This window comes from Erythrolamprus reginae, chromosome 5 (genome assembly GCF_031021105.1).
Source record: "Erythrolamprus reginae isolate rEryReg1 chromosome 5, rEryReg1.hap1, whole genome shotgun sequence".
Classification (NCBI taxonomy): domain Eukaryota; kingdom Metazoa; phylum Chordata; class Lepidosauria; order Squamata; family Dipsadidae; genus Erythrolamprus; species Erythrolamprus reginae.
This window is the reverse complement of record NC_091954.1, coordinates 17,066,786-17,090,505: the sequence shown is the minus strand read 5'-3', so window position 1 is coordinate 17,090,505 and position 23,720 is coordinate 17,066,786. Positions and strand designations below refer to the sequence as shown.

Below are 23,720 nucleotides of genomic sequence, written 5' to 3'. Positions count from 1 at the left end.
TAATAAAAAATAAATAAATAATAAACACAGTTATCCAATCATGTAGACGTCCAGAGATGCCTTATGATTTTACTTAAAGAAGTAGTTTGTCATGTACCACTGAATCAAAGGCTTTACAAAAGTCTGTGTAAATTTGGTCTATTGCTTTACTCTGATCGAGTTGTGTAGTTCATATGATTTTACAGTGTAGATATAGCAGATTACAGGATAATTTTTTGCTGAAACCAAATTGCTTGTTAGAGAGTAGATTGTTAGTTCCTAAGTGGAGGGTAATGCATTGATTTATGATTGATTCCATGACTTTTCAGGTGACTCAGCATAATGAGATTGATCTGTAATGTTGCTGGGATCTCCTTTTTTAATGATAGGGATGGCTGTGGCTAGTGACTGGGGCAGATTGCTTCTACCGCCACTACCGATACGCTGTGTGTGCAGCTTCAGTTGTTTTGGTCCCCACCATGTTTTTGCTTCTGTGCATTCGTAGAAAGTAAAAACATGCTCAACTTTTGTGAAGGGATGCACATGCGAGAGAGATTTCCGTGATTGTTTGCTCCTGCGCATGCACAGAAGCAAAGAATAGCTGAAATTGCTCTCCCGTACACATGTCCCCTCACGAGGTTTTGCTTCCACAAATGTGCATGAAGCAAAAAGTACAAAAAAGGTGACAGTACCCATAGGAATACCACCGGAGCGGTCACACACAAATTGTGCAATCCGGCAGCCACTACCAGTGCGCAGTCCGCTACTGCACCAGTAGCAACCCACTATGGCTAGGGACCATAAGTTGTGTGAGGAGCTGGTCCTGAAAGATTTTTCAAAGATTATGCTTAATGTTTAGCTATGGCTGTGGAGAGCTTTTTTAAGAAGTATGCACATAGTCCACCAGGTCCAATAGACAGAGATGGTTTTAGGTTGTGTAATACCTTTTCAATGTTATCTTCTGTAAAATCAATGTTTGTTAGATTGTTGTAATTATTTGTGGTTTGACTAAGAAATATTGGAGCCATTGCTGTTTACAAAGACTGAGCCGAAGTATGTGTTAAAGATTTTGGCTTTAACGGCTTCATCATTATAGTCATAATATCATTAAAGAGAAACTATTTCAAACTCTCAACCTTTTGGTAACATTTTTATTTGTTTGTTTGTTGATTTGATTTGATTTGATTTGATTTGATTTGATTTGATTTGATTTGATTTGATTTGATTTGATTTGATTTGATTTGATTTGATTTGATTTGATTTGATTTGATTTGATTTGATTTGATTTGATTTGATTTGATTTGATTTGATTTGATTTGATTTGATTTGATTTGATTTGATTTGATTTGATTTGATTTGATTTGATTTGATTTGATTTGATTTGATTTGATTTGATTGCCGCCCCTCTCCGCAGACTCCGGGCGGCTAACAACAATAATAATACAATGTAAACAAATCTAATATTTAAGTTAATTTAAAACCCCAATTTAGAAACCAATCATACATACTGACATACCATGCATAAATTTTATAAGCCTAGTGGGAGGGAGAGTCTCAATTCCCCCATGCCTGACAACATCATGTGCTTTTTAGCTCTAGAAGGATCCTCTTTTTACAAATCTTTCCTTCAGAGATTTATAATTTTAGCCAATTATTAAAGGCGCATTGCCAAATTATAACCCTGATGATTTGCAATCCTAACTCCACATGTAAACCTCCATTGGATAGCCTACATACAACGAATGGCATAATTGTTAAAAACGTAGATCTTCAGTAATGAATTGTGATGCTTATAAATATAGAGTTAGCCCCATTGAGCTCTGTCTTTAGCATTAAATAACCTTAAGGCTGCTGATAAATGCTGTCTCCCTTTGGTCCCTTAAAATCTAAGAATAGCAACGCTAAGTAATCTCTTATATTTTTCAAGTATCCCTTCTATGAACTAGGTTTCTGAAAAGCAGACCATGAATATTTAAAAACTTTCAGCTGCTGTGTATGATTCCTGTTCAAATCTCATTTGTAAATTTAGAGTGCTGGGGAAGAGTAATAGCTTTGCCTTGGCTGATTAATGACTAGTAGGAAATGGTGGCTGGAAGGATTTCCTTCAGGCTCATTGGGGTTCCTGAAAAAGCTAACAGATCATTCCCATCCAGGAAGGTGGAAAGCTTATTGGCTAATTGACTGGGTGATAAGAATTCATGTAACCTTTTCACATTTATTAATATAAATTAATGTATTATTTATTTAATATTTATTAATATAAATTTGAAATTATAATAATTTCAATAATTATAATTGATTATTGAATTATAATAATAATTATTATAATTATAATTATAATTATAATTATAATTATAACTATAACTATAACTATAACTATAACTATAACTATAACTATAACTATAACTATAACTATAACTATAACTATAACTATAACTATAACTATAACTATAACTATAACTATAACTATAACTATAACTATAATTATAATTATTATATAATAATATATTATTATTATTATTATTATTATTATTATTATTATTATTATTATTTAGATTTGTATGCCGCCCCTCTCCGTAGACTCGGGGCAGCTCACAACACAATAAAACAGTTCATAACAAATCTAATAATTTACAATTTAAAATATTTTAAAAAGCCCCATTATTAAGCAGACATACATACAAACATACCATACATAAATTGTATAGGCCCGGGGGAGATATCTCAATTCCCCCATGCCTGATGACAAAGGTGGGTTTTGAGGAGTTTACGAAAGGCAAGGAGGGTAGGGGCAGTTCTAATCTCTGGGGGAAGCTGGTTCCAGAGAGTCGGGGCCACCACAGAGAAGGCTCTTCCCCTGGGGTCCGCCAAATGACATTGTTTAGTTGACGGGACCTGGAGAAGGCCCACTCTGTGGGACCTAATCGGTCACTGGGATTCGTGCAGCAGAAGGCGGTCTCAGAGATATTCTGGTCCGATGCCATGAAGGGCTTTATAGGTCATAACCAACACTTTGAATTGTGACCGGAAATTGATCGGAAACCAATGCAGACTGCGGAGTGTTGGTGTAACATGGGCATACCTAGGGAAGCGTATGACTGCTCTCGCAGCTGCATTCTGCACGATCTGAAGTTTCCGGACACTTTTCAATGAAATATTCAGTTTCCTTGCAATGAGACCATGAAGAAAAGGAGAAGCCAAGAAGGTGGAAAGTGCTTAGGGCAGTATTTCTTGTTCTACTTTAAAATATTTATGAAGAAAGAACAGGTGAAAAAAGAAAGAGAAAGAAATGTGTTGGAGCAATTTTATTTAAAAAATGAAGAATTGAAGCAAATAAGCTTTTAATAATACCTCAACAGGAATTAACCCTGCCCCAAAACCCAATGAAGAAAAGGAAGAATTGGTTGTGATCAGACTGTATGAAATACCTTTGATCGGGAATTTGGAGAGTTAAAAAAGTCCCTTGGGACTTGGCAGCATAGAAGTCAAACAAACAAACAAACAAACAATTTTCAGTATATGTAGTCTTCTTTAGCAACCGCACTTGGAACTGGCAACAGTTGTTGAGTGAAATAATCACTAGGTGAAACTGCATCTGTGGTTACAGCCTTCTTTTTTTAAATTATTATTTTTATTTTATATCAACAAACATACAAACAACATTAAACATTTATACTTATCTATATGCATAATAAATAATATTTTACAATTCTGCGTGTTTTTTTTACATTATATTTCCTTAATACTGATTCCTTTTCTTGTGTTTTTTTTCTATCCAGTTATACAGTTTCTCCCACACTCTGTAGTAGTTCTTATTTTGTTTATCCTGTAGTTCATACGATAATTTACTTAGTTTAGCACAGTCTAACATTTTCTTGATCACCATCTCTTCATTTGGTGTCTTTTCTTGTTTCCAATTTTGTGCGAATGCCAATCTTGCTGATGTTAGTATGTGTGTTATTAAATAATAGTCTTCTTTGCTGTGTTGACCTCTGATTATTCCTAATAAATACATTTCTGGTTTTGGAACTGGCAACAGTTGTCGAGTGAAATGATCACTAGGTGAAACTGCAATTGTGGTTACAGTCTTATTTCAGCTTTCCAATCCTGAATGGAGCTTCAAAGGTAATGGAGCACATAACACCAGAGATAACACCGCACATACGAACTGAATAAACAATCTCTCACTGCCAACCCACACTCAGTAAAAGACCTTGGAATACTAATATCGAATTGTTGGATCAGAGGGCCCTTACCTTTGCAAGGTGCCCAGCCCGCTAGGACTGAGCCAGGACCGTCCGGAGGAGATGGCTATTAAAGTACAAACAAAGCATGTTCGAATGAACTAAACTTTTATTAGAAAAGTAGAAAAAATAAAGTTTGTCTTAAGAGACATAAAATGGGACATCTACATTGCTAGAGAATGTAAAACGCAATGTTGGCTTAATTACTTCTCTTCCTTGAAGGAGGAGGATGTGAGCAAAGCAGTTACATCACAAAGGAGGAGCTACATTAATAAACAGAGTTAACTATCTAACTACTGGAAGTTTTTCAATGTCTTTGGAGGCTGTCAATCTACAGCGTGACACCCCTTCTTTGTCAGTCATCACAGACATAAGGGACATCAGGACATCAAGGCACCAATTCACTTAAGGCACATTTTGTTGGTGAGGTATTCATGTTGATCAGCTGGCAACGGCTTATTCAGCAAGTCAGCGATCTGCTCAGTAGTAGGTACATACTGAATTTTGATGAATCCTTCTCTCACACTCTCTTTGGTATTTCTATACCGGATGTCAATGTGCCGTGAACGAGCTCCAACAAATTCAGCTTCAGCAATATATGCGACTGAAACATTATCCTCCATAAGAACAATTGGTTTCTTTGGACTTTTCCAAATACTATCAACGAGAGGAAAAAGAGAAGTTAACGCATTACAGCAATCAGAAACACATGCATATTCAGCCTCAGTTGAAGAGCAAGAAATAAACTTCTGCTGCCTGACTTTCCAAAAGAAAGGACAACCATTTAAAAACATTATATAACCAGAAGTACTTTTTCGTGTTTCTGTGTCACTTGCCCAGTCAGCATCTGCATAACAAATCACTTCAGGGTACTCAACATGTTTTGGCTCAAGGAACAACTTCTTGTCCTTAGTAAGCTTCATGTATCTCAACAGTCTCTTTATGCAAGACCAGTGGAACGTGGTCACGTTGCCAACGTATCTGGACAGTAGATTCACACTCAGTGAGATGTCAGGTCTCGTCCAACTGCTGATGTACAATAGCGATCCAATCACTGACCGGTACAGCGTTTTGTTCTGGAAATCAGGATACTCTTCTCGGGTTAACCTGTAAAAATCAGTCTGCATAGGAGAACGACAAGTATGCGCCTCAGACATGTTACAATTTTGCAAAAGCTGGTCAACCTTACTTTCTTGTGAAAGAGAGAACCCATTCTCAGTTTTCTCAAACTGTACACCTAGATAATCATTAATATGCCCTAGGCTTTTTAAGGTGAAATGTTTCTCAAGACCCTTAGCAAAAGTTTGACTCGTGCTTTCATTTGGACCTACGTAAACAATATCATCAACATAAACAAGAACAATTTCATAAGTCTTACCTTGCCCTTTTGTAAACACGCATTCATCAGGGACGGACTTAATAAAGCCCATTGAATTTAGCTTTTGGGTTAAGAGCTTGTACCACATAAGGGCACTTTGTTTGAGGCCGTATAAAGACTTGCTCAGAGACCAGACTTCACCTTCTCGGTCCTGGAACTCGGGAGCACCCTTGACGTAGATCTCTTCATTCAGATCAGCGTTCAAATAGGCAGTCTCTACATCGAACTGAAAAACCTCTAAGTCCAAAGCAATAGCAGTGATTAGAGCAATCTTGACACTCTCATTTTTGACTGTGGGTGAAAATGTGTCAGTGTAGTCATCTGAATAAACTTGAGAGAATCCTTGAGCTACAAGTCTAGCTTTATACAGGTTTCCTTCATTAGGTTTTTGTTTGACTTTATACACCCAGCGTGTGCCAATGACTTTTTTCTTGTTAGGAGGCTTCACCTTTTGGAACACCTTAAGTTTCTTTAAACAGTCCAGTTCGCGTTCCATAGCCTCATACCATTTTTCTTGTTCAGATTCAGGCAAAAGTTTGATCTGGTGAAAATGATCAGGTGGAAGTGTAAGATTATTACACATGAAAAGAAAAGGAGATTCAGATACTTGCTGTGTAAATCTCTTTGGAGGAGTTCCTTTAGTGGTTCTCTTTGAACGTCTTGGAACGCTGGTCCATCCTTCACCATCATCTCCGCCTTCAAGTTCATCGCCAGGGATTTCCTCTGTGACTGTCGAAGGCTGTTCATCATCTGGAACATCAGGAATATCTGGCACAGCTGCCTGAGCATCAGGGATCGCCACACCTTCCTTAGGAAAATAAACTGAAGTATCATTGCTATGTATACTGGACCAATTTGTGTCTTCCTCAAATTTGGCTGAATTAGAAATATAGACTCTGTGATGAGAGTCAGCAAATTTGTGGTACTTGGAGACTTCATCAAAGCCGATGACTCTCATTCTTTCTGACACAGGACCTCCTTTCCTTCTTTGTTCAAGAGGAATGTTAACAGTGGCATAACAACCAAAAATGTAGATGTTTTGGACATCAGGCTTCTTGGCATGAAGCAAGTGATAAGGAGTGTCTTGTATGACGCTACTCCATGTTCTGTTAACAATGTAATTAGCATACCTTACTGCTTCACCCCAGTATGAAAAGTCCAAGTCCGCATCCTCAAGGAGACAATGAAACATCGTCTGCAGAATCCCGTTACGGCCTTCACAAATACCATTGTGAGCAGGAGTCGCGGGTGCTGAGGTCTGCTGGCAGATTCCATTCCTGGCCATCCATCCTTGGAACTGTTGCGACATGAATTCGCCTCCACGGTCACTTTAAATTCACTTGATCCAGACGTCGTGTTGGGTGAGTATCTCTGCAGCAAAATCTTTAAAGACCTCAAACGCCTCAGATTTTTGCTTTAATAGAAAAACATAGCCAAATCGTGAGTAACTGTCAACTACAGTTAAGAAATACTTATGTTTACCAACAATAGGCTGAAATGGACCGACAACGTCAGTGTGGACCAATTCAAAAATGCGTGAAGACAATCGAAGAGCAACCTTAGGTATGGGTGAATTTTTGGACTTGGCTGTGTTACAAACTTTACAGTCTAAATAAACTTGGCAAGTCCCATCAATTTTGAAACCATCAAAATATTCAGACATCTTTGCTAAGACGGGGTAAGAAGCATGCCCCAAGCGACGATGCCATCTGTGAATGCACCTGGAATGAAAATATTTATTTGTTAATACATGTTTAACATTTGTAACAGTATTAGGAACCTCAGGGGTTTCATTGGCTTTAGAAGCCTCTGAACTAGTAGTTGCACCAGGTTTGCTCTCTGGACCTGTGCTTTCGCCCATTGGAACGCTTATACTTACACTACCTTTAGTCGGAGGTTTAGGTTTTAAATAAAAAACACCTCTGATGGGAATGGCAGTAGCAAGAATTTTGCCATCCTTGATAATGTGAGTCTCTGTGAGTTCATGGGTTACTACAGTCTTTAATTCTTCTCTCAGGCAATACACACTAAGAATGTTGTTCTTGGCAGTTGGAACGTAGAAAACATCTGATATTTGGCAGTCCAGTTCTTTGACGTAGACTTTTCCTTTTCCTTCCACTTTGGAGAGTTGATCTGCAAATCCAAACACCTCTTTGACATCTGTCTGGTGTAGCTCAGTGAAGGATTCCTTCCGGTACGTGACGTGCACCGCTGCTCCGCTGTCTAGGGTCCATAACTGATGTATGTCATAGAGTGGACTCTTCTCAGGAATAGTTTTGAGGAGGAGAGTACTAACATAAGTAGGTTTCTCATCTTTTGAGTCTTTGGGAGTTGACTTTGCAGTCCCAGAACTCTTTCCTCGGGATCCTTTCTTCTGTGCCCCCTTTGGTTGAGTTGGATATGGTGGAGGGTCAGATTCGCCAGACTTAACACTTTGCAAATCAGCAGACTTACGAGTGTCATCCTTCTTAGGTTGTTTCTGGCGTGGGTACTTCGGCGTACTGGTTTTCTGTTGACCGCTCTTAGCCAAGCTAGGTTTGTATGCTGCTGACATTGGCCTAAAGCTAGTGTGCAGCAGCTCTTCTTCTTCAGTTAGCATGTTACAGAGTCTTTGTGTGGTCTTTTGGGCCAATGGAAGTATATTAAACTTGTAAATGACTTCCCTCCATTCGGAACCAAGGGAATTTACAATAGCAGCATTGACTTGGTTATTGTCATAGCGATATCCTCTCTCCTCCAAATCTCTATGCATTGTTAGCATCTTGGATAAGTGTGGAGCAAGTTCATTCCCAGTTGGAAGTTTAGTATTGTTAAACTTGGATATCAGGATGTAGTTGCCTTCATCTGATATTGGCCTAAACATGCTGTCAAGTGACTCTAACAGCTCAGCAGAAGTGATGTCAGGTGTGTACCTCATTGACAATTGTGAGTCCATGCTCATAAGAATGAGTAGCTTTGCTTTTATGTCAGCTTCTCTTTCTTGTTCAGTCCAGCGCCTTACTGGGGGATTGTAAGCAATCCCATCAATGTCGTGAGCCAGTAGGTGCAAATTAATCCTGTGAAGCCACTTCTTATAGTTATGCCCATTTGACATCAACATGAACTCACCTTTCAATGCAGAAGAGGTGATAGTTTGCCTTGTAGATGCAGTCATCTGAACTGCTTGCAGTTGTTGGGGTTGGGCCCCAACACCTGCTGGCAAACTTGAAGGTGGAATCATCTGGGGAAACTGTGCTGTCATCTGTGGAGTTAGGACTGGAGGTCTCTGTGGTGAAGCAGAAGTACCTGGAATTTGAGGAACTGGATCCTTTTGCATTTGTGCGGCTAGAGAAGCTCTAGAGACATTAGATTTAGCATCATAATGAATCACTTCATGCATACTAGCTTCAGGAGAAACTTTTGCCTTTTGGGCATACCATCCACTAGTGGCCGCTGTTGCGTAAGTTGCTGCAGTGGGTGAATTGACCCCCCCCCCCCGCGGCTTCCAACTGCAAAAGGCAGATGTTCCGGTTTTTTTTCTGTGGGCAATTCTGCCCCCCCTTCTCCCTTTGGAAAAGGCTCTATTTGAGACAGTGCAGCAGGATAGAAATGGGTAGTCACTGAAGCGTGGCACTTTTGCGCATGTCTGTCTTCAGCTGGATAGGAGGAGTACATTCCATCACTATCAACTTTCTGGGACTGGGCATACGTGGCATCTGCCAGAGACACAGACTCCATTTTCTCAGTTATTAACTTTAATTGGAGTTTCTTCAATGCTCTTAATTCTGTTCTAGCCTCATTTTCTTTTTCTAAGTAACTGAAGTAAGATTCTCGCTGCACATTATTTTTGATAGTTGGTAAATTATCAAAGTGAAGACAGAATGACTCTAATTCGTGAATTTCTTTCTCAAGCTTCTCCATTATTTCCTCAATTTTTTGTAAATTAGAGGTGGTCCCCTTTATTCTAGCAGAAGTGAGAGAGACCGGATAGTCAAAGTGCTTTGTCTTGGCAAAAACCTTAGAGGGCAAAGCTGATGACTGGAGAGTTTGAGAGGGAGTTAAAGTTTCTTCTTCTATCTCCTCATCGCTGGGCTGATTTGAAATACTGCCTGTGGGAAGCCCTGTGACAGATTTAATTTCTTCTTCCCGAATCCCAACCGCATCATCAATGAGATAAGAGTGACTTACGATTTGTTGAGATTCGCCAGCTTCAGAAAGTTCCGTCTCATGTTGCAAAGACATGATGCATTCCCTTTTTTTCTCCGTGACACGGATGATATCTTTGAGCTCAGCTAACTGCTGGCTGGAAATTGAATCAACGTAACTTTGCGTGAGGGGATTTTTCTTTCTTTTGGCTGGCATCTGGAGAACAGCCAGTGAGCTTACGGAGAGTAAGCGTCTGTTTGTTTAATAGTCGACCGTCCTCTGCTTACCATGTTGGATCAGAGGGCCCTTACCTTTGCAAGGTGCCCAGCCCGCTAGGACTGAGCCAGGACCTTCCGGAGGAGATGGCTATTAAAGTACAAACAAAGCATGTTCGAATGAACTAAACTTTTATTAGAAAAGTAGAAAAAATAAAGTTTGTCTTAAGAGACATAAAATGGACATCTACATTGCTAGAGAATGTAAAACGCAATGTTGGCTTAATTACTTCTCTTCCTTGAAGGAGGAGGATGTGAGCAAAGCAGTTACATCACAAAGGAGGAGCTACATTAATAAACAGAGTTAACTATCTAACTACTGGATGTTTCTCAATGTCTTTGGAGGCTGTCAATCTACAGCGTGACACGAATGACCTAAGTGCTAAAGCCCACTGCAACAATATCGCCAAAAAAGCTTCTAGAGTTGTTAACCTGATCCTACGCTCAGGCAATCTCACACTACTCACAAGAGCCTACAAAACTTTTGCCAGACCCATCCTAGACTACTGCTCATCTGTGTGGAACCCATAACACATCTCAGACATCAACAACCTTGAAAATGTCCAAAGATATTTCACCAGAATAGCCTTTCACTCCTCCACTCGAAACAGAATATCCTACGAAAATAGACTAACAATTCTGGGCCTAGAAAGCCTAGAACTACGGCGCCTAAAACATGATTTGACTATTGCCCACAAGATCATATGCTGCAACGTCCTACCAGTCAATGACTACTTCAGCTTCAACCGCAACAACACAAGAGCATGCAACAGATTGAAACTTAATACGAACCGCTCCAAACTTGACTGTAAAAAATATGATTTCAACAATCGAGTTATCAAAGCGTGGAACTCATTGCCGGACTCAATTGTGTCAACCCCTAACCCCCAACATTTCTCCCTTAGACTCTCCACGATTGACCTCTCCAGGTTCCTAGGAGGTCAGTAAGGGGCGTACATAAGTGCACTGGTGTGCCTTTCGTCCCCTGTCCAATTGTCTTTCCTTTCTCTCACTTATCATATATATTTTCTTTCTTTCATATATCCTCTCCTCTAAGTTCACTTTACCCTTATATATATTACTAAATGTCTATTTTTCTTCCTATGTATTTGTGTATTGGACAAACAAACAAACAAGCAAACAAACAAACAAACAAACAAACAAACAAATAAATAAATAAATAAATAAATAAATGTCATTGGAAGGAAAAATCATGTAACCACGTCTCACTGACTTTGGCTATGTCATGGTGGGGAAAGCACATTTACAAGAGTTAGCAGTAAAGGGAAACCAGGCCATCAAAGCACATGGTGGTTGGACGCCATCAAGCTGATACCAGCCAGAGCATAGAAAAATTCAAAACCCAAGATAGGAAGATGTGGAGAAACTTGGCTAGTAGAATCACCAGGGGTCAGACAGAACTGAATGCATAACATCATTATCACCATCATTATTATCTTTATTAGAGAAAACAATTCTTGATTTGTAAAAAATGATGAGGGGCTTATCAATCCCTAGTTCTCACTAGACCAGATGTTAAAAACTCAGAGAGCGGTTTGGACCCATTTGCCACAGAAAAGAAAACACCAGGAGCCACAAAACCCTTTTGGCATCTAAAATGAAGATAACATTGTGTTAAATCCAGAAGTTTCTGTTACCAGGGAAATTAGTTAAAGAGTTATTGTTAAGCAAAGTCATTAGAGTCAGACAGGACTGTTTACTTACCTCTGATTGGCCGCTGGGCTTTGGGCGCCAAACTAAAGAGCTGTCAGGCGTCGCTTGTTGCCGGGCGAAAGTTTTCCTGTGCTACCGGGCTTACGCGTCTCCTGTCAGATTGCATTCGGCAGTGAAAGTAAGCCGCGGCTGTTGTTTCTCTGTGAAAGAATAAAGCGGTTCAACTCAAAGCCGTTTACTCGGATCATTTCATTGGCGATGAGGGTCTTGAGGACTGCTTTTTCTCCTTAAATCATTATGTCTACCCCGTCAATCATTCAGCCGCCAGAGCTTTTTGACCCTGAACGGTCAACCTGGCCTGCCTATATGGCAAAATTTGAAATTTTTTTGGAAGCAGCCGGCATGCAAGATGCCACTGACAGCCGCAAAAGAGCTTTATTCCTAAACTATTGCGGCACTCAAATTTTTGAGCTGGCGGGCACCCTGACAGACCCAGAGCCTGCCAATTCCGTCTCTTGGCAAATTCTGAAAGAGAAATTAGCCTCTCATTTCAAACCAACTAAGCCCGCTAGGGTTTACCGACACCAGTTTTCCCGCACGGCCCAAGCCGAAGGGAAAACAATTAATCAGTTCGCAACTCGCCTCAGGACCATATTGGCAAAATGTCAATTTGATAACCCTGAGGCGAGGTTGACAGATGCCATTATCTTCGGAATGAAGAATGTCTCCATCCGAAATAAGCTATTAGCAACGGAAGATTCTACCCTGCAAGATGTGATCAAAGCTGCCCAGACGGCTGAAGTGGCAGAGTCTGCTGCCGCTGAATTGAAATCGAATGACAAGCTGTCAACGGTATGCAAACTCACTGCACATCCTCGCGCACAAGTCAACTCTTCTTTGGACTACTACACCGCTGACTTTGATGCCCAGGACGACGACTGCTGCCTGATTCGGGGACCCCCTAACCGGCAACTCCGCCAAAACTTCCCTGCTTGTGCTGGCTGCCGAGGTCAACATGCACGTTCTAGATGTCCCTTCAAGGACGCCTTCTGCCGCCGCTGCGACAAACGAGGCCACATCGCTGCTGTATGCTGTGCCGCCCTGCCTGATGACAACTCAGGGAACCAAGACCTGCTGCCAACGTTCCCTGCCCAGCGTTCCTACCGGCCATTCCGACAACAAGGACGGGGAAATAGGAGACCGTGGTCCAACCGAGGTAACCTTGCAAGCCCTGCTTCTGCAGCTACTCCTTCTCCCCTTAATAAAATTGTTGTCCCTCTCCTATTAAATCAACATCCCTGCCACATGGAGCTGGATACGGGCTCCAAATATACTTTGATGCCGTGGCACAAACTAAGACTTTATTTACCTGATGTGTCTCGAGACTCTTTGCTGCCATCAGATATTGTTATCAAAGACTTTCAGGGACACCCAATTAGTGTGTTGGGTACTACTAGCGTCCCTATCACTTTTAAAAATGTGCACCATAGGTTGCCCCTATTAATCGTGGACGGGGCCAATCATTCTTTGTTGGGTTTGAATTGGATGGCTCCCCTAGGATTAGCCATCACCGGTGTCCACAAAATTTTTGCACCTAACACACCTGATTTTGTGAAAGAATTTCCAGATGTCTTTAAACCAGGGTTGGGAACATATAAGGGACCCCCAATCTCCTTCTCCTTAGACCCAGCCATTCCCCCCTTGAGATTGAAGCCTCGGAGGGTACCTCTGCCCTTGCTTGACAAATTAGATGCCCAATTGGACAAACTCCAATCCCAAGGCATTTTGGTTCCTATTGAGCACGCTCCCTGGGAGACACCTATTGTAACCCCCCTTAAACCTGATGGATCTCTGCGTGTGTGTGCTGATTACAAATCCACTTTGAATAAGGCATTACAGCACAACTCTTATCCAATTCCAGTTGTGCAGCACTTGCTGCACACTTTAGGGTCTGGGAAGGTCTTTGCAAGGCTGGACCTTGCCCAGGCATACCTACAGCTTCCTGTAGATGAAGCCACTTCTTTAGCCCAGACAATAGTTACCCACAGAGGTGCCTTCAGGTGCACACGCCTGCAATTTGGCATTAGTGTAGCCCCAGGTATTTTCCAGAGACTAATGGAACGCTTGTTATGGGGGCTTAAAGGGGTCGTCCCTTACTTCGATGATATTCTAATTTGTGGGGACACAAGGGACCAATTACACTCTAGAATCCGACAGGTGTTGACCAGGTTACAATCAAAAGGGCTGAGGCTGAACCCTGACAAGTGTGTATGGGGAACTCCATCTGTAGATTTCCTAGGATTCAAAATCGATGCAGCAGGAATTCATCCCACAGATGACAAAATTAGGGCCATTAGAGATGCACCTGCCCCCACTTGTAAAGCAGAGCTGCAAGCCTTTTTAGGGTTATTGAATTTCTACTCAGTTTTTCTGAAGCATAAAGCCTCTGCAGCTGAGCCGCTTCATAGACTTCTCCACAAGGGGGCGCAATGGCAATGGGGAGATACTGAACAGGCATCTTTCACTGCTGTCAAACAACTCCTGACTTCCCAAAGTGTAGTCGTGCAATATAGTCCCACATTACCCCTCAGACTCACATGCGACGCTTCGCCATACGGGGTGGGATCTGTCCTAGCCCATTTATTACCAAATGGTCAGGAGGCACCTATAGCTTACTTTTCAAGGACCTTATCCCAGGCTGAACGAAATTATGCCCAAATTGATAGAGAAGCTTTAGCTTTGGTTGCCGGCGTTAAAAAATTCCATAATTATTTGTTGGGCCGCCCTTTCCAATTGATTACTGACCACAAACCGTTGCTGGGATTATTAGCCACTGGGAAACCTACCCCTCCATTCATGTCCCCCCGCATGTCCAGGTGGGCTATATTTTTAGCTGGCTATGATTATATTCTAGTGCATAAAGGTGGCTCTCAAATTAATCATGCCGATGCCTTGAGCCGCTGCCCATTGGGTCAGCAGGTGGTAGACCCAGCCCCTGCTGGAGATGTCCTCTTAATAGACATAGGCACTCCATCCCTCGTGACAGCAGCAGAGGTAGCCAAGGAAACAAAACTTGACCCTGTCTTAGGAAGAGTCCTTCACTATATTCTAAAAGGATGGCCAGCCAATGGGGATGACCCAATAGTAGGTGAGTTTAAGACAAAACGGCTAGAACTGTCAGTTATGCATGAATGTGTGTTGTGGGGTGATAGGGTAGTCATCCCCCATTCCCTAAGGCCTCAAGTGATGCAGCTGCTGCATCAAGGACACCCCGGGGTGGTCAGGATGAAGGCCTTGGCTAGGGGGTATTTATGGTGGCCAGGGCTGGACAGGGCTATAGAGGACTGGGTTGCTACATGTAAGTCCTGTCAGGAGACCAGACCAAATCCTCCCAAAACCACCCCTGCACAGTGGGACACCCCTAGGGGCCCTTGGTCAAGAATACATATCGACCTAGCGGGGCCAGTGAACAATAACATGTTCTTAATAGTGGTGGATGCATACTCCAAGTGGTTGGAGATACTGTTACTAGGGTCCACTACAACAACATCAGTGTCAAAGGTGTTACGGAAATTGTTTGCGACACATGGGTGTCCAGATGTTCTGGTATCGGATAATGGGCCCCAATTTACTTCCAAGGAGTTTGAAATGTTCCTCGCCGGGTTGGGGGTGAAACATGCTTTGGTCTCAGTCCACGCAGCGTGGGCTAATGGGATGGCTGAAAGGTATGTCCGAGTGGCCAAAGAGGCCATCAAAAGATCATCCCCAGGGGAAATTCAAGGCAGACTGGACACTTTCCTTCTAATGCAACATATCACACCAAGTATGACTACAAATAGAAGCCCGGCTGAATTACTGATGGGGAGGAAGTTAAGGTCACCTTTGGATAGGCTGCACCCAGCCTATGTCCAGTTAAAAACGGTAAATGTCACCACTCCGGAACGCTCGGTATGTATCGGTCAAAATGTGTATGTTAAAAATTTTGATAAGGGCACATTGTGGGAGAGTGGAATAGTCACAGAACAAACAGGTCCAAAAACCTATACAATTGCCCTAAGTGATGGCCGCCTCTGGAAGAGGCACATAGATCACATTAGAGGGAGATTGGCATCTGCCAGTATAAGGGACAATATGGCTGCCATAAGTAATGGGGCCTCTCCTCCTTCACACCCCACAGGAAATTACTCAAGACCTACTAGGAACCAGGAACAAATAGACTGGGACTTACCTGGATTTACTAGTCAAGCCAGCGCAGCTGCAGCTCCGCAAGGCTCCAGCCATGGGGGTGCTGGACAGTCTCATCCGGAAGAGCCATCTTCATCGGTGGATACCCAGGTCCTCCAAGACCCACGAAGGTCTGAGCGGGCACCCAGAAGACCAGCCCGTTTGGACGAATTTATTACATATTTATCTGAGTGAACATCTGTAATAAATCAACCAGAAGGGGGAGGGATGTTAAATCCAGAAGTTTCTGTTACCAGGGAAATTAGTTAAAGAGTTATTGTTAAGCAAAGTCATTAGAGTCAGACAGGACTGTTTACTTACCTCTGATTGGCCGCTGGGCTTTGGGCGCCAAACTAAAGAGCTGTCAGGCGTCGCTTGTTGCCGGGCGAAAGTTTTCCTGTGCTACCGGGCTTACGCGTCTCCTGTCAGATTGCATTCGGCAGTGAAAGTAAGCCGCGGCTGTTGTTTCTCTGTGAAAGAATAAAGCGTTTCAACTCAAAGCCGTTTACTCGGATCATTTCACATTGCATATATCATTTTTTTTTACCTTTATTCTATGTACAAGTGTCTTGCATTTATGAAATCAATGACCTGCTACAGAGAAAATACATTTTTTTTTATTTCTGCATGCAACAAAAACAATTTGAACTCAGGAAAAAAAAAAGATGGGTAGGAAAACTCAATAAATCATGTGCTGGCGGGAGTTGCATATTTTGAGCAACAGGGAACTGCAGCAGTAGCGGTAGGTTGCAGATCCCCTGCACTAGACAGAGAGAAGTGAAACAATTTTTGAATGGGCCATACCTCTGCTTACAAATCTCAAGGAAATAATACTGGGACATATATTTGAAACACGTTTGTAAGTTACACAGAAAGTTGGCCATCACTGGAGCAGAGATTCTCCTGCAATTTTCTTTACCTTGTGGAGCGTTAAATGTGAATGGCCATGGATCAAGTAATAGCAACCTTTCTGGAGAAGCTGTTAAAGAAGCATAATGGGTGAGCATTTCACTGTAGGAGAGCAATCAGTTTCCCATGAAACACTGGCCAACATTTCTCTCCAAAGTAGTTCCTGTATTTTCTCCTTCTACCTCTCCACAGTGTGAGTTAAATAAGACAGATCATGTGATTTTTAAAAGAGTAGAATAAATGGTGTCACAACTCTTACGTAGCCAGTGTAGTTTGACAACTTTAGTGGGCTACAGGAGAACAGTAATTGAATATCTGCATAACCTTATAAAAGTATTTTCGGGCACATAAACAAACATGTCTACTTTGAAATCATTACTGGGAATATTACAGATACAGATTAACAGAGTTGGAAGGAACCTTGTAAGTTATCTAGTCCAACCCCTGCCCAAGCAGACCCTACACTTTTTCTGATAGATGGCAGTCCATTCTCTTCTTCAAACTTCCATCCTTCCGAGGTGGGTAAAATGAGGACCCAGATTGTGGGGGCAATATGCTGGCTCTGTTAAAAAGTGCTACTGCTAACATGTTGTAAGCCGCCCTGAGTCTAAGAAGGACGGCATAACAATCAATCAATCAATCCATCAATCAATCAATCAATCAATCGGTCTTATATCCCCGGAGAGGGATGGCATAAAAATAATAAAATAAAATAAAATAAAATAAAATAAAATAAAATAAATAAATAAAATAAAATAAAATAATAAAATAAAATAAAATAAAATAAAATAATAAAATAAAATAAAATAAAATAAAATAAAATAAAATAAAATAAAATAATAAAATAAAATAAAATAAAATAAAATATAAAATAAAATAAAATAAAATAATATAAATACATAAATACATAAATACAGAAGATAGATAGATAGATAGATAGATAGATAGATAGATAGATAGATAGATAGATAGGGATCAATTGGCTCAGTGACTATGATGCTGAGCTTGCCGATCTGAAGTTTGGCAGTTCAGCAGTTTGAATCCCTAGTGCCACCTAACAGGGTGAGCTCCTGTTACTTGTCCCAGCTTCTTCCAATTCCCTACCCATTCAAAAGCTTGTAAAAATGCAAGTAGAAAAATAGGGACCACTTTGATGGGAAGGTAATAGTGCTCGGTGTACCTTCAGTGCTGAGTCGCGCTGGCCACATGACCATGGAGACGTCTTCAGATAGTGCTGGCCCTTCAGCTTAGAAACTGAGATGAGCACTGCCCCTTAGAGCCAGAAACAACTAGCACTCATGTGCAGGGGAACCTTTACCTTTATATTCCCATAGAATCTTGGAGCGACTCCAAAGAGCTCAGACAGAGTGTTCAGTTCAATATGAAACTGCTAAACTGAGCCGCTGGTGGGATACGTGACAACTTGACTTATCCATTTACATTTCTGGTTGGCTTTTCAAAAGTTGCATCTTAGTCTTTCCTAACTAGCTGTCCTTTTTCTGTTGGATTAATACATCTTGACTTTGGGTGGGTGGCCTTCATTTATACCCAGTAGGCATAACCTTATAAGCAACACTGAATGCTGATATCTGAAGTTCACTCTGACACATACCCCTCAGATCATTTAAGCATGTCCTTCAGGCTGTGTATCAGTTTCACACAATTCTTTGATTTTTTTACAGAATGTAATTCTCGCTGAATTGAAAGGAGAGTGAAAACACTGCAATCTGGACTCAAAATACTTGAGTCTTGATTGACATGTTCCCACTATGCTCGGGATAGTGAATTTCAATGCAATGAGAACTGGATCCCTTAAAAATAGATTCTCAAAAATTAATCTTAAATTCTCAAAATAGATTTTGCTCTGTTGTTCAACCTCACTCTCCTGTCCTGCTTTCTTCTTTGATAATTTAAAAGGAACCATCTGGATATGTTTTATTTTGCCTCTCTGTAGCATGCATGCACTCTCTCACACACGGTACAAGTTAATCATTGATAAGAGATACTTTTATTAAACTCCCTGATGCTAAGCATAATAAGGTGCAGAAAAGAGCAACCGAAATGATCCAGAGGACTAGAAACCAAGACTTATGAAGAGAGACTGCGGGAACTGGGCATGGATAGCCTAGGGAAAAGGAGGGCCAGAGTGGACATGATAGCAGTCTACAGGTATACGAGGGGTTGCCACAGAGAGGAGGGGATCACTTTATTCTCCAGGGCACCGGAGGGCCGGACGAGGAACAACGGCTGGAAGCTGACCAAGGAGAGGTTCAACCTGGAAATAAGGAAGAACTTCCTGACGGTCAGAACGATCAACCAGTGGAACAACCTACCAGCGGACATTTTGAACTCCAATACTCTGGACATTTTTAAGAGGAAATTGGACTGCCATTTGGCTGGGATGCTATAGGGTTCCTGCTTAGGCAGGTGGTTGGACTTGATGACCCGCATGGTCCCTTCCAACTCTTAACAATAAATAAACAAACAAACAAACAAACAAACAAACAAACAAACAAAGAGGACATTAATGAGATTCCTCTCCTATTCTAACGAGCAAGAAAATGCTAGTATATAATGGTAATTGCTCTGGGGTGATTTAAAATCTCCAGGGGATTGTGAGCAAATAATGATAGATCAGGAGTTCTTGTCCCATTCTGGGTGTTTATCCTGTATGTTGGAAGTCTCTGTCTGAAAAGAGTAAAATGGGGGGGGGGGAGTCTCAAGTGTTGCTTGTTGGTGTCTCTATTTGGTCCTTTTTTCAAAGTAAGCAAAGAATTAAGAGAGCTAGACAAACTATATGTAAATATTAAACTGCTATTTTTGCTTCTAAAGACCAACAGAATTAAAGCATGCTTTTTATATGTCTATAGATACAGACTTTGAAGCAACTTACTGTTGTAATGTTTCTAAGTTGAGGGGGCACAGTGGTTAGAGTGCAGTACCGCAGGCTACTTCAGCTGACCGCTAGCTGAAGTTTGGTTTGCTGCTCAAGGTTGACTCAGTCTTCCATCCTTCCGAGATGGGTAAAATGAGGAGCCAGATTGTTGGAGGCAATATGCTGACTCGTTAAATGCTTGGAGAGGGCTGTAAAACAGTATATAAGTCTAAGTGCCATTGCTATTGCTAAGTAGGTATGTATAGTAGGTATGTATACAATTGAAAGTTTCACCGGGGCTGGTGGAAAGTGGCTCCGGGTGTGGACATTGGCATGGTGGGGGAGATCTTGTGAGTTCTCCCTTCGGTCTCTGTTGTACATACTCCTGATCAGTTGGAGGAGGATGAAGATATTGAGGACTCGGATTCAGATAGTGTTTATGAATTAGTGGGGGGCCTGAGGTTACAGGTAGTAGAACAGGTGGGAGGCCAGCCACAGGATGGGGCTATGAGTTCAGGATCTAGTGAGGGAGAATCAGACGCTCGCTGGGTTAACCCTAAATTCAGAAGGACCCAAAAATGTAGAGAGCAGAGGTCTGGAAGAAGATATTAAGGAGAGGAATGGGTTAAATATTGTAGTGATGTATTTGGCATGTCAGGGGGCCAGTGGAGAAGAAGGGTGGAGTTTCAACGTTGCCGAAAGGAAAAATGGATGTGTTTTTGCCACGCTAAAGTAAGCCAAAGTATTTTGTATTGTTATCAGTCAGTGCTACTGTTTTTCAAAGTTATGCTGTTAGGAAAATAAATCTTGTTTAAGTGAAGCAGAAGGAGGAATGTGAGAAATGCAGCTAAGAGAGAGATAATGGACCGAGTGCTGTATGGAATGTGTTTGAATTACAGGAGAGCAGAGAAATAAATAGAGTTTCTTTATTCATGAAATTAGAGTTACAGTGGTACCTCATCATACGAACTTAATTGGTTCCAGGAGGAGGTTCGTAAGGTGAAAAGTTCGTAAGATGAAACAATGTTTCCCATAGGAATCAATGTAAAAGCAAATGATGCGTGCAAATCCTTCAGGAAAATCCCAAACTTTAGAAGGGAGGCGAACAGAGGGCAGGGAGGAGCAGCTAAAGGGGGTGGGTGGAAGAAGCAAGGCTAGGCTAAAGGGTGAGAGGGAAGGAAGAAAGGCAAGGGGGCGCCCCTCCCTTTTCTTTCTTCAAATGACACCCTTTCAGTTCCTTTGCAAGCACGTTGTTCTCTGGAAAAAATTTCCTCCCCCAAGCTGCCCCTCCCTTTTCTTTCTTCAAAAAAGGGGGAAAAAAAGAAACCCCTTCATCCCAGCAGCAGCTGCTTGGGTTCGTAAGGTGAAAATAGTTCGGAAGAAGAGGCAAAAAAATCTTAAACACCGGGTTCGTATCTTGAAAAGTTCATTAGAAGAGGCGTTCGTAAGATGAGGTACCACTGTATTTGTAATTGCTAAATTTCTACCAGAAACCAGAACAGCCTCGATGTTCTCTCGAGGCTTCCGGAGAGCAGGGGGCATGGATTGCGAGCCGTATAAATAGGGCTTCACAGCGGAGGCTTTTCCTTTTCGCCCTGGCTCTTCTCAGCAAAGAGCGAACACCTGCTCACCCTCCTCTATTTTGCACTGTGCTTCTAGGGGTCACCTTTCAGTGGCTGATTTTTTACGGTTTCAACCTTTGCTGCAACCTACTTCACTCTGGAGAGTGAGGTTGGACTGGTTATGGGATACGGCACAGATTAATTTCAATCTGGTTATAATTGGTTTATCCCTTTGTTCACTGGGGTTTGGTAGGTAAAGGGCAGAAATGGGCAGCAGTAGCAGCAACTGTGCGTTTTGCTTGAGGGCACCTTTTGGAAGGTGATGGGTGGACCCTCTCCAGGAACTGCCTGAGCAAATGGAGGAAGGATGCCCTCGGAACTCACCTAACCCTATTCTCTGATGTGTGTTTGTTTGTTTATGTTTATTAGATTTGTATACCGCCCCTCTCCGTATACTCGGGGCGGCTCACAACACAATAAAAACAGTTCATAACAAATCTAATAATTTACAATTTAAGATATTTAAAAAACCCCATTATTAAGCAGACATACATGCAAGCATACCATACATATTTCAGTTCCCCCATGCCTGATGACAAAGGTGGGTTTTAAGGAGTTTACGAAAGGCAAGGGGGGTAGGGGCAGTTCTAATCTCTGGGGGGAGCTGGTTCCAGAGAGTTGGGGCCACCACAGAGAAGGCTCTTCCCCTGGGGCCCGCCAACCGACATTGTTTAGTTGACGGGACCCGGAGAAAACCAACTCTGTGGGACCTAATCGGTTGCTGGGATTCGTGTGGCAGAAGGCGGTCTCGGAGATATTCTGGTCCAATTCCATGAAGGGCTTTAAAGGTCATAACCAACACTTTGAATTGTGATTGGAAATTGATCGACAACCAATGCAGACTGCGGAGTGTTGGTGTAACATGGGCATACCTAGGGAAGCCCATGACTGCTCTCGCAGCTGCATTCTGCAAGATCTGAAGTTTCCGAACATTCTTCAAAGGTAGCCCCATGTAGAGAGCATTACAGTAGTCGAACCTCGAGGTGATGGGGATTAGACGGTGAGCCCTCCCCATGTTTTGTGGGCGTGGCTTAGAACATGGTGATGGGTTTGTCCCCTCACCTTGATCGGAAAGGAGCTACACCCATAGTTGCCCAGGAAGGTTTACCATCAAGAATTTCCACCCCGTTTTCTGATTGGCCTCTACTATCTACTCTACTCTCTATTATTAGTTAATAATCAGTTTAATTAATTTTGTTAATTAATAAAGTGACTCATTACTTCCAGCTCTCTGTGTCCACATTCTTATTCCACATCTGGCGCAATTACGATCAGAGTAGCCTTTGTCTTTATAGAAACATAGAAAACATAGAAGACTGACGGCAGAAAAAGACCTCATGGTCCATCTAGTCTGCCCTTATACTATTTTCTGTATTTTATCTTACAATGGATATATGTTTATCCCAGGCATGTTTAAATTCAGTTACTGTGGATTTACCAACCACGTCTGCTGGAAGTTTGTTCCAAGGATCTACTACTCTTTCAGTGAAATAATATTTTCTCACGTTGCTTTTGATCTTTCCCCCAACTAACTTCAGATTGTGTCCCCTTGTTCTTGTGTTCACTTTCCTATTAAAAACACTTCCCTCCTGAACCTTATTTAACCCTTTAACATATTTAAATGTTTTGATCACGGTCCCCCTTTTCCTTCTGTCCTCCAGACTATACAGATTGAGTTCATTAAGTCTTTCCTGATACGTTTTATGCTTAAGACCTTCCACCATTGTTGTAGCCCGTCTTTGGACCCGTTCAATTTTGTCAATATCTTTTTGTAGGTGAGGTCTCCAGAACTGAACACAGTATTCCAAATGTGGTCTCACCAGCGCTCTATATAAGGGGATCACAATCTCCCTCTTCCTGCTTGTTATACCTCTAGCTATGCAGCCAAGCATCCTACTTGCTTTTCCTACTGCCCGACCACACTGCTCACCCATTTTGAGACTGTCAGAAATCACTACCCCTAAATCCTTCTCTTCTGAAGTATATCAGTATATAGTTTATAGTATATAGTTTATATCTTTTACTTTCATAGATATTCTTGTGATGCATGGTTTTTACGGATAGCGTTTTGTTTATTGTTGCTCTGTTTGATTTTCGCTTTAGTGAAAAGCTGCAGGCCATAGACATTTTCTTGTATTTGGACATATGTTATTATTTTACTAATGCAGTGGAGAGCTTCAATGAGATTAATGAAGGAAAATGTGCGCAGCATTTTTATCAGTTTCATGTCAGTCTGAACACTGTTCCAACACAATTTTAAATAAATGATTTAGGTGAGAGAGAAATATTGAACTAGATGCCAGTCTGAAAGCTAGTTGGCATATTCTCATTTTGGGATGATGAAAGTGGCAATAAACTGGATCTTGGATGAAAAGTATATTAATCATCCGGGATTGGCCCTAATACTATCCGTGC

The 23,720-nt window shown here is 41.6% G+C and overlaps 1 protein-coding gene across 3 annotated transcripts in view; it reads left to right on the top strand.

Moving 5' to 3' along the window:
* Window positions 1-23,720, top strand: part of CTNNA3 (catenin alpha 3) — a 1,220,185-nt gene that overhangs the window by 852,834 nt on the left and 343,631 nt on the right. Inside the window, exon 12 of one of the 3 annotated variants that reach the window (XM_070752168.1) lies at window positions 15,853-16,295. The exons of the other annotated variants lie outside the window; for them this stretch is intronic. Coding sequence (XP_070608269.1) covers window positions 15,853-16,094 — 242 coding nt within the window. The 3' untranslated portion in view covers window positions 16,095-16,295. Of the gene's footprint in view, window positions 1-15,852; window positions 16,296-23,720 lie in introns of those variants that run through there. 3 annotated transcript variants of the gene reach the window in all.